The sequence below is a fragment of the Cyanistes caeruleus genome, chromosome 7, assembly GCF_971803275.1.
Source record: "Cyanistes caeruleus chromosome 7, bCyaCae1.hap1.1, whole genome shotgun sequence".
Lineage (NCBI taxonomy): Eukaryota > Metazoa > Chordata > Aves > Passeriformes > Paridae > Cyanistes > Cyanistes caeruleus.
The window spans coordinates 27,146,020-27,163,719 of NC_141707.1; the positions used below are offsets into that span (position 1 = coordinate 27,146,020).

Genomic DNA, 17,700 nt, shown 5'->3' on the forward strand with positions numbered 1-17,700 from the left:
GCCCTGACCGCCTCGCCATCCACAATGGTCTGTACAAGCTGCCAATGCGTTTGATGACGTTCCTGTTTTGTGAAAGGAGGAAAGGAAACGTGACCATGTAAGATCCACGTTTCCCCGGTCAATTACATGCGAAGAATAGATCCGATTTCGACGTGGGTTTTTGGTCCAGGATGGTAACAGCTTAGGGAATAATACAGCCGCCTTCCCTCATCAATTTCGCTCTGATTTTATTTCTGTGTGGTCCAGACAGCTGCTGGAATAGAGAAGGTCAGAATATATAAATATATATAAAATATATATAATATATATATTATATATATAAAAATATATTTGTCTCAGTACATCTGGGATTAAGATCATTGAATGCTAATTATTTCTTTCCGGACTTTTAATATTTACAATGAAATCTTTCAAAGGCTACGGTAAAATCTGAAGCCACCTGGGAGTACAGTGTTTAAAACGTAGGGTGTTTTCCCACAAACAATGTGAAGGTCTTTTTTGTCAAAGAGGCAATTTTGATAATAACAACAGCTACCAATTTTGCATTTTGATAGCCAGACCAGCTGCTATTTTGTCTGGATGCACACCGGGATTCGTGTGATCGGGTTTTATTTTTTAATTGAAAAAAAAAAATCATTATAAAATAGAAGAAAAAGGAAAATTACTTGAGATGCCAAATACTGTCGAGAGAACCATATTCTCCCTCCTCCCCACACCCACCGGAGACGTGGACCCTTCTTTTTTACAGGCTTAGGAGTTGCGAGAGCTCATCGGGGGCTTTCTCCCGAGACCGCCGCCTGCGCCCCTGGACCCTCGGGCGTGGGAGATTTATTTCCTCCTCCCGCTGATTTCTAAGCAAACTTGTGGAGGGGGGGAAAGGATCCCTCGGCAGCACAGGGTCGGGTTTTTTTCTGGTGTGGATTTTTTTTTTCAATTGCCGTCCCCGCCGGGTTGCAGCGGGTTGCCGGGGACTTCGCCCCCTCGCCCTCCGGCTCTGCTTTTGTGCGTTCCCCGGCGGCCAGCGCAGCCCCCCCGGCACTGCGGCCGCCGCGGAGCCCCCCCGGCCGCGGGCCGCCCGGCTCCTGCCCTTTTCTTTCCCCCGTGCCCGCCTGCCAAGGAAAGGCACATGTTAATACCACCCGGCGCGGGCATTTTCTGCTACTGCTGCTGCGGGCTCCTCCGTCCGAGACAGATGTTGCGAAACCAAGGCCTCCTCAAGTGCCGCTGCCGCATGCTCTTCAATGACCTGAAGGTCTTCCTGCTGCGGAGACCCCCCGCGCCGCCGCCGCCCTCCCCGCCGCCGCCGCTCCCCATGCCCGGCGGCGCAGAGGCGGCGGCGGGGGCCGCACCGCCCGGGGGGCGCGGGCCCGGCTGGCGGGCGGCGGGCGGCGGCGGCGGCGCGGGCAGCCCGGCCGCCGAGGAGTGGGGCAGCCCCGCCGGGGAGCCGCCCGCCTCCCTGCCCAGCAGCACCTCCTCGGATGACTTCGGCAAGGGCAAGGCCGAGGACCGCTACTCGCTGGGCAGCAGCGTCGACAGCGGCATCCGCACCCCGCTCTGCAGGATCTGCTTCCAGGGGCCCGAGCAGGTGAGCGGCCGAGGGCGGTGGGCGCTGGGGTGGGGGCCGCGACGGGCCCGGTGGCAGAGATGCTCCAGCCTGAGGGACCCGGGGCCTGCTGCTTGAGGGGGTGTCCCTGCTGCCCGGAACAGGACCCCAAATCCAGAGGGGCTCTGCCTTCTGCCCAGGCCCGGGGCTCCAGATTTTGCTCATCGGTAGTGTTTCCCAGGGAGGAGTGGGGTGGAAGCGTGCTCCATCCTTTTCTGCTTCCCGGCAGCCTTGTCCCGGGAGCTCATGTCCAGCCTCAGAGCCGTACGGCTCTGGCATGGGAGGAGGGACACGCTGACACCTTCATGGAGCGGAGCACATCTCAGCGAGGGAGGCTGTTTGGTGCTTTGTGGATACCCAGTTGCGGTGATTCCAAAAGTGATGCAAAGGAGGAGTTTAATGTGCCCTTTGCTTTTAAAAATACAACTACAGTCTGTACCAAACACGTGGCAGGAGGCAACCCCACTTCAGTGTTTCCCAGGGGATGGCTAGTAGGAACTGTGCGGATGCTCCACTGCTCCCGTGCTCCCAGTAGCACTATCTGCAGGAGGAACACGGCTGGCTACAATTGTACCTGCTGGAGCCGCAGCCTTGAGATACTCCATGGTACAGACTGAGGTTAAGCCAGTGAAGTTTTCCTCCACCACACAGGAGAATAAAACAAATACAACCATGTTAGAATAGAAGATGCCACCCTGGAGCATTATTCTCCATATTTAATGACAATTAAATGCATCTCATGTATTTTCAGGCTGGCAACTTACTTACAGTGATGTACCCAGCAGCATTTGTACCTAACATGACACAGTTTGCAGGTGCAAGGAGGGCTGCAGACCTCTGCTTCTGGGATCAAGCCCATATGTGCAGATAACCATTATTACCCAGGGTAATTCCATTACCTGTCATAACAGGGGATCCTTGTATGAGAAAGGGTTGCAAAGTTCAACTTGACTATTTCCATTTTGGACACAGATTGTGGCATGTAAGGTGAAATCTTATGCAAAATGAGTTTTACCCCAGGTGTTCTTTCTCCTTCATGGACCTGTGTGCTCTGCTGAGGAGAAAACCAGTTCTCATTTGAAAGCAGCCATGCTCTGGCACACATCCTGCCTTTCCCAAAGTTGCCTGCATCTGTAATGCAGTGATTTTGCCTTCTGTTATGTTGGTTTGAGGATGGTGGCGATGGATGCAGGAAAGTAGGGAATGGGCTTCCATGCTTCCTTGGAAGCACCCTGCCTTGGGACCTGCCACCAACCTATCCCAATATCCACAACCCTGCTGGATGTGTCACACCAAGGGTTCCATGGGTCACAGCTCAGTGCTCCATGGACTGTAGCCTTCTCTAATGGTTTATGCAGCTGGCAGATAGCTGTGAAACACAGTTTTCACCATAGACTTTCAGATGGGAGCGGAGGAAATAATTCTTTTTGGAGATACTGTACACCTTCTTCGCTTGCTTGTCTTGTCCTCATCTCTTCTAAAAGTTGGAAGCCATGCAATTCACTTCCTGGCAATTTGCATTATTCCACATTTCTAGTACTCTTCCCTGGCTTGCCATTCTGCCTGTGTACACAAGACGTAGCACCTGCGAGATTGGCTTATGTGTCAGAGCAAATAGAACCTAAGCAGAATGAAAATAGAGATAGCTTGCTTCCTTGGAGAACATTAATGCTTGAAAATAATTGGATGCTAATTTCCACACTGAAAACCAGTGTAGGTTGCATTGTAAAAGTGAGACTATTTGCTGACCATCTGCCAGCCTACCTGAATGAGGAGCTGAGCAGACGTGACTGGCATCTCATAAGACTTTCACCGGGATTTATCTTTTTGATTCTCACAGTTTCTGACCAATGCAATAAGATATTTGCAGCTGGATTCTGCTACTCATCCTTGAGCAGTACCTTATTCCACAAATAATTTTTTGTTCACCTGCATTGCCTGAGGAGTATTTGAAACCTTTTGTCCCTGCAGCAGCTGGGAAGCACAAGTCATTATGGAGGCCCAAACTGTGGGGTTTTAAAGCACAGTCAGATCCTGACACAGCTTCCTGGACATACAGTTCAGAATAACTGAGCACTGAATTGGTGCAGCTGATGTCAAGACCTGCAGTTTAGTTTATTTGGAGCTTATCTCAATAAAACTCCAACATGGCTAAATCCCACATTCCTTGTTCCTTTTTGTTATGGTGTTTATTACTGGTTTAGCCTTTATTTCCTATTTGTTTTACAACTCAACAGCTGACCAAAGACTCTTCATGTTATGGACCCTCACAACTGTAGAAGTCATAGATGCACATTATTCTATACCACCCCTGCCAAGATCATAATGAAAATTTATCTGCTTGGAAACAAAATATAATTGCTAGTTCTTTACTCTGCAGATTAATAACAATGACAGATCTAAACAGTATTTTATTTACCTGTCAAAACCATCTGAATTTGCTGCAGCTGTGGGCAAATCTGCAGGGCTGCATCACAGTAACAAGAACAAAAGTCTTCATTATAAATTGGCTGTTAGGCACTCTAAGCTTATTTACTCAGATAAAATGACAGTGAGTCTCCAAAAGATGTTTTAATCCTGTTTTGATATAAAAAAATCCCAACTAAAACAGCAGCCAAAAAGGTTTAGTAATCTGGCTTCGCAAGTAGGTTTTATTTGATATCTAATGCAAAATAAAATTGGTAGGGATTTTTGCTTTAAATTTTTTGATTTCCCAACATGCATGATACTTCAGGCTACTGAACTGCTTATATCTTAGGCTGCTCATGTTGGTTTGTGGCTCTTAAGGGTAAGCTGATTCTTTCATTTAAAAATGTACTGAGGACCATAGGAAGGAGGAAAGCTCATTATTGTGAAACTGTTCTGATCCTTGCGTGTTAGTCAAGAGAAACCAGGGATGTGAGCAAGAAAAGAGTGGATCTGATGACCAGGGGATCACAGCATCTAGCTTGTGTTTTGAGGGCATGAAGAGCAAACTTTGCTCAAGTCTGACAGCTGAAAAAGGCAGCTGCTTTCCTTGAAAATGAGAGCTCAACATCATGGAAGCTGGGGGACTGAACTCAGCTCTTGGGAATGGCATTTCCTTTCAGGGACTTGCTCGGCATTTTCAAAGGTTTCAATGACTGAACGTCCTGCCACCATTGTGTCAGCAAGTTCCGAGATCCTGGATTGAGCGGCAAAGCTCTGGGGAGAAAGTGAGGAGGAAAAATGCTGGAGTATTTTCTTCTTTTTTGGTTAATGCTTAGTGTTTGCAGAATTTTGTCTGCTTTCCTGGATCTTCGACAACCTTCTGCAAGAGAAAGAAACTAAGATGAGCTCCTCTCTCACAAATGTTTTACAGTATTTGGTATGGTTCCAAGCTGAAAGCAAGTCATGGGGATTAGCAGAAAAAGACATGGGTGAAAAGTCCCCTCGCATCAGGGGATAAACTGTTTGCCCACGTCACAAGGAGTTAGCAGTACTGTGGAGTTTAGGATCTCAGAAGTGGTGCTAGCTGTGCCAAAAATAAATAGCGAAACATTCTTAAATGAAACTGAGATGATTTGGAAAGCCATATGTTTCAAGGTTCACTTGTTATAGTGTCAGTTAGAGTCTGCGCACATCTTTTCTTACCTATCATTTTCAATCTGTGTTTCTCTTTCTCTTTTTTGCTGGAAAGGTGGAGATTGCAAAAGTCAGTAGTGGTAGATTTGGTTGGCTATGGAAGATCAGAGAGAACAGACAGTGGGCTCTTACCTGCAGGTTGATAGCTTGGACTTAGTTCAGTATTCAATAGAAATGCTTGGATGAAGAATATTCTTCTCACCAAATTTCCTGCTAGATTTTTGGGACACCAGCTCCTTAATATGAGAACATGAAGATCTTCAAGAAAATTGGAAGGGAAGACCACAATAATGGGTATTAAGACATGCATTTCTAGGTGATATGTAACTGGGCTGTGGAGCTCTTTGCTGAAGGACAAAGAAAGAGCTAAAGTTTAATGAAGGACTATAACGATAACATTTCTTGCATGAAGCATGTAAAATTCATGTTTCACATCTGAAGCCAATCTGGAGATCAGGGAAAGAGTGAGTAGGAGCAGGGCCCTGGATCTGCTGTCTTTCCCCACAGCTCACCAGCCTCCTGTGCCTGACCAGTGAGATCCACCCCTGCAGGTTCATGTCTGGATTTCATTCTCATGTAAAGTAATGTCTTCAGTGTGTAGGCACCCACCATGTTCAGGAATTCCCTAGAATTAAAGTGACCCCAAATTACTCATCCTGGACTAACACACATTCTTGGGGATCCAACATCCTGTGTAGGATCAGGGAAGGGTCAGTACCATTGAAGGGCTGGTCATATGCATGTGTTACCTGAAATAGCTACTGAGAATCTCAACCCTTTCCTGGTACAAACATGAGCAAAAAGCATCACCTGTTCCTTGCATGGTAAGGTCTGCAGAGGAGGCATGAGCTAAGGTTGGGAAATATTGCTGCTGTACAGACTGGTCTCTCAGCAGCACAGAGGAGTGGAAGAGGTGTCTGGGATGCCTGATTTCTGATTTGCAACGTTGCAAGATTGAGGAAAATTAAGTACTAGAGTGAGACAAAGAGGAAAAGAGGCAGTCTGAGTCAGAATTCAGGGTACAAGTATGATAATGAACGAGTGGAAGAAGAAACAACTGTGCAACCAGTATCACAAGCATGTCCAAAGCCCAGAAAACTTGCAAATATAGATGCTGGTACTTACTTCACAGAGTCTATCCAAACTGGTTACACCATCAGGACACTGTTTTCAAACATGTCGAATCACATGACAGTGCAGGCTTCCCATCATGTCCTTTTCATAGTTGTGTTCCTACAGGATTCATTTACTTGATGTTAGAAGTACTTGATCATTAGAAAACAGCCAGTCCAGGTAAAACTGAAGAATAAGAGATACTGGAATGCAGCCGTTTAGATTCAGTCTATATATTGTAATTTATGATAGAAGGGAAGAGAGGATGCTTCCTATGATATTCAGTCAATCTCTCTGCTTTTCCATCTTTGAAACTTAACACCTGTATACCTACCTCTCCTGTTTCACCTGTCCCAGGATAAAATCTGTACTGTGCAGGCAGAACAGTATTGGCTTTGGCAAAGCTTTGCTTCAGCCATCAACTGAATGGAGCCCAGGATGTCATCTATTTTAGATTTAGTTGCTGTTGCCACAGAGTTGATTGGCAAAGCTCCCATTAACTTCAACAGCGAAAGTGTAGGCATCCAGTAGCAGGGACCTGACCCCTGTATTTCAATAATGTTGTGCACACAGCGGGGTTTCTATAAATAATAGTGAAAACCACTAATCCCATTGACTTTTAATTGCTCCGGAAGACAAGGTTTTCACCTTTTGTGCCTGCTGAAACTCTGATGCCTGACCCATTTATTTCAGTGCCACTAGCTAGCCTGTGCAGCAGTTTTTCTTTTCTTTCACTTTTCCCTGTATAAAAGGCTTCATGAAGGAACTTGTCTATGTTTGTGTCACTGTTTCTTAAATATACATTTCAGGCCATGATTAACAGTGGCTGATGTCAGTTAGTGACAGAACAAGCAATGCAAAAGCATGTAGCTCCATTGTTTGCATCTGTAGAGTCACTGTTATTTCCACAAAGGCAACACTTGCTTCTGGAACGGCTCTGTTCGTACAAAACTGAATTGCATTCAGGTTGTCTTTCAACCAAAAATTCATTCCCAGCAAGGGCCTCCTCTGTGGCAGCCTTTTGCTCACATTGGTGTTTTTCCATTTAGGGCTGGCCCAGTCCAGAAGTCAGAAACTGTTGTGCCAGAAATCTGTGATACTGTGTCCTATGTGCCTGCTGCACATCTCCATTCCTCCTGGCCCTTCAGTAAGACAATAAGATGCACTGTAATTGTTATTAGTCCATATCTGTGACCATCCCATCATCCTTTTATTATCTGGTTGCCAAAGGAGTAAAGCTGTGTGATGGTGTTAGCTGTTTCAGATTATGCTCACCAACCCTTCTCTAAACCTACTGACTAATGTCGGCCACATCTGGCAGAGAGTGGAGATCTGAAAGGCATTAAATTCCTTTATGCTTTCATGAAAACTAGCTGGATGAAGAAGAGGGAAGCTAGAAATGTCCTGCTGAGGGAGAGATTATAACATTGTCTGTGCTAGACACTGTAGAGTCCATGGAGGACAGAGCTTCAGATGGAGCACCAGCTGTAATAGGAACGTGTATCCCATTAGACAAAAAAAGAATAACCCCATCATGATATGGTTTCCATGGGAAACCAGACTTACAGAATAGCTTGTTAACTTTTTCTCTTTCTCCTTTTCTTTTGTTAATAAGAATTGCTTACCTAAAATGAATTGCTTGATGTTGAAGACTTGCTTACCTTCCCCCATCTTTTCACAACCTACCTTTTATCATTTTCTGATTTATCACTGGTTACAGTAGAACAGATTACACTGTTGGCAGCGGAGAGTGATGAGTGATGACCTTCCTCTGGTGAAGAAAGAAACAGCAGGACCTGGAAACCTATGTAAATAATAAATGGACTGTGCCCATGGCCCTCTGAAAAGTGATGAGACAAGGCAAAATCATGGTGGGCAGACTGGTTCCAGTGACAAGGCCCCTATACTGAAAATCTCACGTATCTTCTGTCATGTCATTTCTTGTTCTTTACACTCGTGAGTGGTTTTCTCTCACCTCCTCTTCCTTCTTTTCTTCTTGGCCAAAGCAAATTGACACATCAGAGCTTGGTCCCACCCATCTGCACAGGTTCTCCCATGGCCTGTGTACCATCAAACCCAAGGCTCCTCTCTGTACAGCTTGAACACTGGTGACATCACCCCCAACAGTCACACAAACTTAACTTGCTTCCCTGGGTGGGGAGTGAGGGATGGGATGGTACAGAATGGGAGAATGATACCAAAAAAAAAAGGGGTTACATATTACTATTTCCTACATCTAGTACCTTGTGTTTATCGTAGGAACCAGGCTGTACTTGGGGAAAACTCTGTAAATCCCATAGAGTATGGGGATCCCTGAGAAAGTTTTGTCTCCTCTGTAGAGTAGCGTTGTAGGGAACATCCATTTTGGTTGGAGAACTGGGCTGTCAGACATCCATGGAGTCATAGACATATGCAAAACAATTTGCAGAAGAGAGAGAAAATAAACTTGATATTGAACCAGTTTGGAGGTCGAGGACAGCTATGGTCTGTGTGATTTCTTTGCCATGTTGCTCTTAGCAGAAGGTTACCAAGGACTGCTGGATTGTGTTCATGTTTAAGGTAAGGCTATGAGGTCACCTTTCCCATGCAAACAGTATGTGCCATTAGCCAAGAGATCAGTGCTAGAGGCATCTCTAAGGTTTGCAGTGCACTAAGTATTTGGAGCTGTTTGCCCTCACCATTTGCAGCCTCTGTCAGGTCATTCCTTGGGACTGCCATTATAACCTCTGGTACTGTGTAGGTTTAGCTTCTGTTTATTAATGTGTGCACAGATCATGCCCAAGCATGGGGCAGTGCCCAGGCCTCAAGAGATCTGCTGTCCAAAATCCTGACTGAGGATAATCTAACCAGTTCTTAAGGATGGGCATAGTTGGAGAACCCACCCATCTTTCCTGCTGCTGCTCATTTCTTCTTGCTCTTTTTTTTTTCCAAGAAGTAAGCAACTGAAGGTATTTTCCAGTAGTTGCATGTAAATGTAGTGAAAATTCATCCTTCAGGATTTTACAAGTTTAAGTGACAACTGAAGCCATAACACTTCTTCTCTAGGCCAAACAATCCCAATTCTGCCTTTGCTTTTATGATGTGTTTTCTAGACTACTAATCATCCTTGCTGTTACCCTTACCGAATGGTCCATATTTTGCTATAAATACACTGGAAACAATTATCCAGCTAAATCCTTGTCAGTGTGGAGCTGGCAGAAAGGTTTTGAATCCTGTTTAGCAGGTAGCAGAAATCATCCATTCCAAGCTAATGTTTGCTCTCTTTATTTATTCATTTATTTAGGGGACAGCAGATGATTATTGATTGTTACTCATGATCTCCTTGCCCATCAGAGCTGCTTCTTGGCCAGTCCTCCACACTGGCTCTGTGCAGTTGGCAGAGGAGCTGCATTTGGCCTCACTGAATTGCATCCATTTATCCCCAGCAGCAGCCCCTTTCAGGAGGGCCTGCAGATGCAGTAAGCATTAGCTCAGTTGAATCTTCAGATCATTAATGTCTTGAGTTCTTCTGCCTTTCCTTCTGAGGAGAGCTGGAAGGAAAAGTCAGGAGGAGCAGTTGTGCTTTTCTTTAAGGATCCCATGACAGCCATAGGTAAGACTTACGGCTGGGGCTGCTCCTGTCATTGCCCACTTATAAACACGTGGAAGAAGAGTGAATGGATCCTCATTACTTCAGTTCAGGCGTCTGCTCTCTGCCCCAATTGAAGCCACTCTCAGCAAGGCTGAATATGATTTTCCTGACAGATTAGGGCCTCTAGCCAATCCTGGTTGAAATGTTGCCCACACCACCCACTTCTTTCCTGCTTCTTCAATCACTTTATGGATTGGGTGGTTCACATTTCCTCCTAGTACCTTCTTGTGCTAGCACTGTCACTTGGGGCATTAACCCTATGCCCAGCTTGAACTTATTTTCTCTCCTATCCCAGCTGTGTAATCGTGTTCATTTGCTTTTCCCAGGGTTGCACAGACACTTGCTCAGATCCTCATTTCTTGCTTTATTTCTGTGATCCTCTCCAATTTTCCAGCACAGCCATTGTCCTGCTTCAGTGGGGTCAAAACTAAGAAGCTCGCCTTCTTTTTCAAGACTGGTATCTCGATGAAAGAAGTGGTTTTCCAAGAATTTCCATGGGCATCTCCACACCCTTTAGTGTTGCCTGCCCTTACCCAGATAGATCCTGTGTAGTTTTTTACTCCAGTTCTCAGTGTTTGGGAGAGCTAAAAAAAGCCAAGTGGAAGGATCTGTTGAAGATATAACACACAGCATCAGCGTGCAGGAATCCTGCTGGCACTTCACCCACATCACATCAGCACCTACCCTGGCAATTTCCTGCAGGTGCTGAACTAAAGCTCAGTGGATGGTTTGCACTTCCTGCTAGTACAGGGCCATGGGCTAAACCTGCCCCTCCAAACACCCCAGTGCTTTTAGTTTTATTGGGTCTTCTTCTCTGTCTGATGTCTTGCACAACCTTGCACTGTCTGATGAATTAAGCACTTCCCTTTCCTTTTTCTCCTTGTTAAGCACACTAGGACCTGTCAGGGCTTAAGGTGCCAGAGAAGTACAAGAATATTATTATCCCATTCCAAGTGATATTAAAAGAACATTAAGATGGATCAGATGAGCATTCAAGAAAAGTAGGTAATAATAAAATACTGTATCAGTGAGAAATCACAGTTAAGTAATTAAAGAGCGACTATGAGAGGCAGAAGTAGAGTTATGGGTGCTTCTGGCCTCCTGACTATTCTTTATTTTAATATGATGGTAACCTTTACAGGATGTCAATATGTCAGGAATTGCACCAAGAAGTGAAGCAAAGGCTTTTCGTGCCCTACAGAGTTCACATCTTAGGACATAAACCCCCAACATTTCCTTAACATTGAAAAGGCAGGCATTCTTACAAGATTAAAGGCCAGAGGGAGTTACTGGGTTAGTCTAGTCTGAACCTCTCTGTAATAGCAGTGAAGTTCCCTCAATGAAATTCCTGCTTGAAGCTTAATAGCTGTGCAAGGACTAGAGAAGAAATATCTCTTCTTGGTTTTCAGATCTCCAGCAATGGGAAATTGTTGCAGTGCCCAAGGAGAAAATCTGGGGAAACAGAGAACTGAAACTGTCTTTGCATATCAACTTTTGTCTTTTCTGTCACAGAAAGAACTGTGTACGGTGCGCATCCTTAGAAACCAACTTCAAAAACCCTTGGGCTAGCTGGCAGAGAAGATTTCCCTCATGGAAAAAGTTCCTTGTTTGAAGACAGTTTTATTCCACGTCAGATTAAAAGAAAGAAACTTTCAGCCTGGAAAAACACTCATGAGATTCAGCTAGTTAGGAAAAAGCCAGTTCATAGCCTCCTTTGACATATGAGAGCAGAAGTGCTGTCACCTACATTTAACCCACATCTGGAAAATTTTCTTCATAGACAGGATGGCTACATAATTTCTAAGAAAAATATTTTTAGAGCCCCCATAGCCCGAAGTGAGGACTCCTCCATAAAGTCCAGCTTGCTAAACTGTCATGACCTGGCCCATCTGCCATTGTTATTCTCTTTCCCACTCCTTATGATCTATTTCTTGCCCTTACCAAAGACATGTGAAACCTGCGGGAGAGTTCTTGGCCTTCCCATCCTGCAGCTATTCATGAGATTTCCTCTCTCATCTTTTTCTTGGTGATGCCAGACATGAGCTTCATCTATCTGAAGTGTGCTCAGGCATTCAGCACAAATGTCAGGTGATGGTGACAATTCTGAGTTACAACTCAGGTCAAACAAAATCACACAACCTCAGAATATTTTAGGATTTTAGGGAGCCTCAGGAGATCATCTTATTCTACTTCTACTCAAGCAGATCTGACCAAGTCAGATCTCTAGATATCCAGAGCAGATAACTCCAAGGACAGTTATTCTACTCATGTCTCTGGACACCAAATTTTACCTCCCTTGTGGTAAAAACATGGGGGGGTTGTTTTTGATTTATAATCATAATTCATTGTGTTTCAAATTGTATCTGTTTCCTCTTGTAACCACATACCTTTGAGAAGAGTCTGGCTTTCTTACTGTACCAAGAAGGTGGCTGAAGATAGCAACAAGATCTTCCCTTAGCTTTTACAGTGATTTTAGGAGGAGCTGTGCAAAAGAAAGGATTAAATATCTGCTCTAACTCCTCAGTGTGGATTTGGACAAGGGCTGAGATTTGTGTAATGGTAGTTAGATAAATACCAAGGGAAAATACCTGCCCATCTATAGCCTGAAGAATGAGAACAAACATTACTAATAATAGCAAAAGCTTAGTAATTTCTCTTTGTCATAGCCAGGAAACTTCTTGATACAATAATCGCTAAACCTCAAGGAGGTGATTCTATTTCAAACCTGAGTCTTTATTGGTTGTAGAAAACCTTGATGGAGCAAGAACCATTTTTGTTAAAATTGAACGAAAGGATGAGCAAAAAGAGATCTGTAACTAAGGTTTTCAACTTTACAGAAGCAGATTTTGAAAGATCAGGAATCTCTAAAAATATACAATATAGCAGAAATTTATTATACATTGTCTTATTACTATCAAAACAGCCATTAGTGTCTTTATAACAAACAAAAACATTCTGTTAAAATTGCTGCTTTCTGGAATCTTACAGTAATTCTCCCTTCTACAGGCCATTTTTACTTTCTGTTTTCAGAGACTCATTCTGGCTTCAGAGGCTTATTTGCCTTGAAAGGTGTTCAAAACCTGTCCCTAGATATGTTTAAATACATATGAAAAAAATTCTCTCTTTCTTACTTGCTTCCCTAAGCATCAGTACTTATCCATGTCAGTTCTATTTATAAGTTCACAAGATACACTCTGTGACATTTAAACTTCTCTGCCAAACACAGCCACCTTTGATAAATAAAGGCTGTAGAACTCTTAAGCTCTTATGAATTGCCTGAAAATGTGTGGCCAAGTGGGGCATACTCCCCATACTGGGTTTGTGATGCCATGGAGGGGAACTGTCATAAGAGGCCCTCCCCTACTAGACATCAAAAAAGCCACCTTAATACCAGGTACAATTCAGAGGGAACATACACACTGTTTAGATCCATTGCTCTGACAACTTCTGTTTCTTCTGTTGTCTTTGCTTTTAATCCTCTTTACAAGAAGGCAAGAAAAAGATCCATCTGCCAGCAGAAGCGGAACTAGCAAGTTTGAAGTCAATACTGGAATATTTCAGAAAACTGTACATTTAGGAAACCTAGGGGACTGTATAGTAAAAGTTCCAGAGGCTTCTCCACTGACCCCAGTGCAGGATCTGTTATTTCAGTTGTCCTCTTTCAAGGGAACTTCACAACAGGGTGGTCAAACACAGCCAAATGGTGGGACTTGCCCTTCAGGCAGCACTAAAAGGGAGGATGTTGATGCAGCCCTACCTAGGACTGCTTGAAAACCTGAAGAAACACCTTTGGTAGATGGCTGATGGCAGCAGCTCTTCCTCAAGCCTGCAGAACTCTATGTGTCACTCCATCACTGTAGAAAAACTTAGCTGGAATAGAGAGCCAGGTGATCAGGGGAAGGATTGTAGTTAAGTGATCATGAATGGCAGGGAAAATATCAGGAATAATTCTGTGCAACTTAATAAGAGGAGGAGCTTTCATCAGAAGCATCCAAAGTGCATCTGTCAGTAGGAGAGCAAACTAAGCTGCAGGGACTCTTCAGAAGTTCTTACTACTATAGTAAGCCAGAGGGGATGCAGAAACTGCTTCAGGCTTATGGATTTCCACAGAGCACCCCAAGAAGCCCCACATCAGAGATTATTTGCAAATGCAGGACATACGAATGTTGTGTGTAACTGCTCTGCCTGTGTTTAGGAGAATCAGAAACTTAGGGGGTAAATGTTGTGATCTCTTAAGGTGGCAGGAGGTTTTCTACTATGGCTCTGCTTTCTGCTTGTGTTAGATCCAGTTATATTTTCCTGTAGTGGATGTGAGAAGGCCTCTGAGATTGGGTTTCTGTGATGAAACAGAAGATGGAGGGGGATGATCTTGGGACAGATGAAAGCTGGAAAACACATGCTCTGCTTCTCTGATCAGCACAAGGTTCTGTTGCACCTGATGGAGCTTCATTCACTCATTCGTTCATTCATTCATTCCTGCAATCCCACTGCCACCAAAAAAGCCTAATGGCATTCATCAGTCCCTTGCTTCTTTGCATCCTGGTTCTGCATTGCCCCATTTGTGTGTTTCCTTCCATAGGATTTATAACTTCATCCCTCTCCAGGTGGTGTCTCTCCAACAGGGCAATGTAACTGTCTTTTCTTACCAGATAATCTTTTGCCCCTAAGCACTGTGACTAGAGCAGCAATACCAGCCCTACAGGCTACAGGGGAGATTTTCACCTTCTCTAACTACATCCTGAATGTTCCCAGTTTTTCAGCATGCTCTGCATTTTGGCCTGATTAGGCTATTTGTTCTGTTGTATTGCAGAGACAAGGAGCGGTGCTTAGGCACAAGAGAGTATGTTCTCTCTGTAGCCTGTAAAATAAGAGAAAATTTGCTCAGCTGGAAATGAAACAACTGTGAGTTCAGAACTCACATTGACTGACAACTGTTTTGCATTTCCATACAACCATCAGTACAGGCCAAGGTCTTTACCCCTACGTAAATGCTCCTAAGGCCATTAGCTATCTGTGTCCCAGAGATACTGATGAGTCAAAAAGAGGTTGTACAAATCCATGGAGATAGGGAAAACCATCAGATTCCCCCCATTTGGCATGCCCTGTACATGTTTGGAACAAATACTCCCCTCAAGTCTCCTTTCTCAGACCACCCTGTCCACCTTGTCAGTACTGTTTGGTACTCTCTGACACAGCTTCACTTGTTATGGGTGAGTTGCAGCATGAATAACAGCCCTTCCTGTGATTTATATCCTTTCAAGGGAGAGAGAAGGAGTTTTGCCAGATATCTATCTACCTGTAAATGCATATGGCATAACTGCTAGGACACAGCTGCACTCACGTGACTGTCTTTAATCTGTTTCTTTTTAAATCACTGTGTCTACATTGCCTTGAGCTGTTTTTCTTCCCTCCTGAAACGTGCACATCGGTGTTGGTATCTCCAGTGCACTGCTCTGCTTCTGGACTGCACAGCCTTCAGGGCTCTCATGAGATGGTCAGAGGGCCATGGAGGTCAGGGACCTGGGTTCCCATTAAGACACTCCTGTGATTCCCAGGCAGCAGCCAGCCCACAAGCACTGCCGCAGCGTGTGCTGATCCCAGCGCTCACCACTGAGCGGGGACTGGCTGTACATGTGTGTTTGTGGCAGTGTGGGAGAAGGCAGATACCACATGGCTGAGCCAAATTGGATTGAGAAGGAGATTAAATGGTCATTTGTGGGTCACGTTTTCCTGCAGAGGGCAGATTGATGCCATGATGCACATCTGGGCTGTGAAGCAGATGCAGCAGTTCCAGCTGCTGAGGCACTTTCCTGGAGGACTCTGCTGAGCACACTACGGGGCTGGGAACACAACACACCATCCAAGAGCTCTCCCAGCTGGGGAGAGCTGCTTTCTGCTGTTACTGGTACATTCGTAATGAGAGATCTGCACTTTGCCTGTTTCTCCAGTAGTGTGTGCATGTCATGGCCAGTGCAGTGTGCTGATCTGCAGTGTATCACAACTGTGCTGAATCACAGTGGCTCACAGATCAGGCCTCCGTGTCTTGCGTTTTTTCAATCCACTTACCAGTGTTCTGTGTCCATCCACTGAAAAAGATCTTTCTATCTGACTGGTCAGCTGTAAGTTCACCAGGTCATGAAAGCAGGCTGACCTGGAAAGATCCAAGATATGAAGATGGTTCAGAACTTAATTTAAGCTTGAGTATTCTCTTGACACTGGGGTGTCAGGGCTGTGACTGTGGAGCAGTAGTGAGCCCTTGCTCAATGGTACAAGTGGTGAAGAAAACTTCCTGGCCATGTCACAAGACCGCTAAGCAAATGGCACACTGTGATATGGAGGAAAAGCACATGGCCTGCCTCCATGAGTGCTTGGAGAGGGTGCCTCTGCTTTCTGCAGAGCCAGGGTTTGCCTTTCTGCTAAAGAAAAGGAAGTAGACTAAAACTTGTGGGGAACTGAGTAGCTAACACAGACCTCTCAGATGAGAGTTACCCTAAGAGATAAGAATTAACAAACCCCAGGTTTTAGAGTCAGGGTGGCAGCTGGGTCACTGGATAACAGGTCCCAGCCCAGGTAAAGGGTTGATCTCTGGCTCTGAGAGGACACATTTAGAATATTTCCCCCATTGGGATGGCTTGCCTAGAGGAGGTTCCTCTTCCAGTTCAAGTGAATGAAAATGGATGAGCAGCAACCAAGGATCTCAGCTTCTCCTCTGAGCTTTGTAAACAAGCTGTGATTCTAGGCACATCACCAAGGTGGGACACAGCTCTGAATCGCAGACACCTCAATGTGAGTGTCACAATGTAGGTGTCTGCATGTGGACTGGGTGTCTAGGCAGTGAAAAATCAAGAGCTTGAGTCATGCCCACGCAATGATTTCTTAGTGGAAAACATTGTGCCCCTAGTGAATGCAGGCAGTGGAGCTGGAGAGCCAGACACCTACATTTGCTCAGCTGACTCACTCCCAGGGCTCTGCTGTCAACATTGACTAGACCTCCATCGATTATACAGGAACAAGGGCATCCAGTGCACACAGAGTTGCTACATCTACACAGAGTACGTAGGACCCTTTCATGTCTCCATAAAGCAGACTGGAAAATTTCACTTCTAGGAATGCTTTAAGGGATCCTTGCTCATCTACAAAACACTGAAACCACTTCAACTGAGGTGCTCTACAAATGCTGAGTGTTCACATTATTATAAGTAAACAACAATTCAGAAATGCGTGCACAACATTGAAGAGAAGTAAACAGATGGGAGAAGTTGCCAAGTAAGGCCACGCTGAAGTGATGAGCAAAAATAAGTTTTAGAGACAGTCTGACATTTTTATAGCAAGACAGACGCAGCCAGGATTTGAAGCATATAGCCATGAAATGGGGTCAAGAAGGTGAGCTGCCTCTTCTTGGGCAAGCTCTTCTCCTGTTGGGCAGTCCCTTCTGTGCTCAAGCAGCAAGTGCTCATTGTTGGCCTTGCTAATCAGGATAATCATGGTGCAAAATGGCTCCACTGGACAAGGCCGGAAAAGTGATATTGTTTGTGGTGAGCTGTTGTGTGGGAGAAAAGAGATTTTAATTTAAATACAGCCTTGAAGTCACTGAGTGACACCAGCACTGGGCTGACTTGAACTGACAACTGCTAATTACTGAGAGAAAAATGACTCACTAAAAAACAATAATTGTCTTACATCTAATGGATGACTTACAGTCAAATAGAACGCTATAGTCTTGGCATGGGGGACATGCATAATGTGACAG

The 17,700-nt window shown here is 44.8% G+C and overlaps 1 protein-coding gene across 2 annotated transcripts in view; it reads left to right on the top strand.

Annotated features, from left to right (window-relative positions):
* The first annotated feature begins 756 nt into the window (after positions 1 to 756).
* Positions 757 to 17,700, top strand: part of MARCHF4 (membrane associated ring-CH-type finger 4) — a 94,886-nt gene continuing 77,942 nt past the window's right edge. The window contains exon 1 of one of the 2 annotated variants that reach the window (XM_086897938.1): positions 757 to 1,585. In XM_086897938.1, coding sequence (XP_086754064.1) covers positions 1,127 to 1,585 — 459 coding nt within the window. In that variant the 5' untranslated portion in view covers positions 757 to 1,126. The remainder of the gene's footprint in view (positions 1,586 to 17,700) is intronic. The other variant, XM_023930465.2, reaches the window with a different exon arrangement.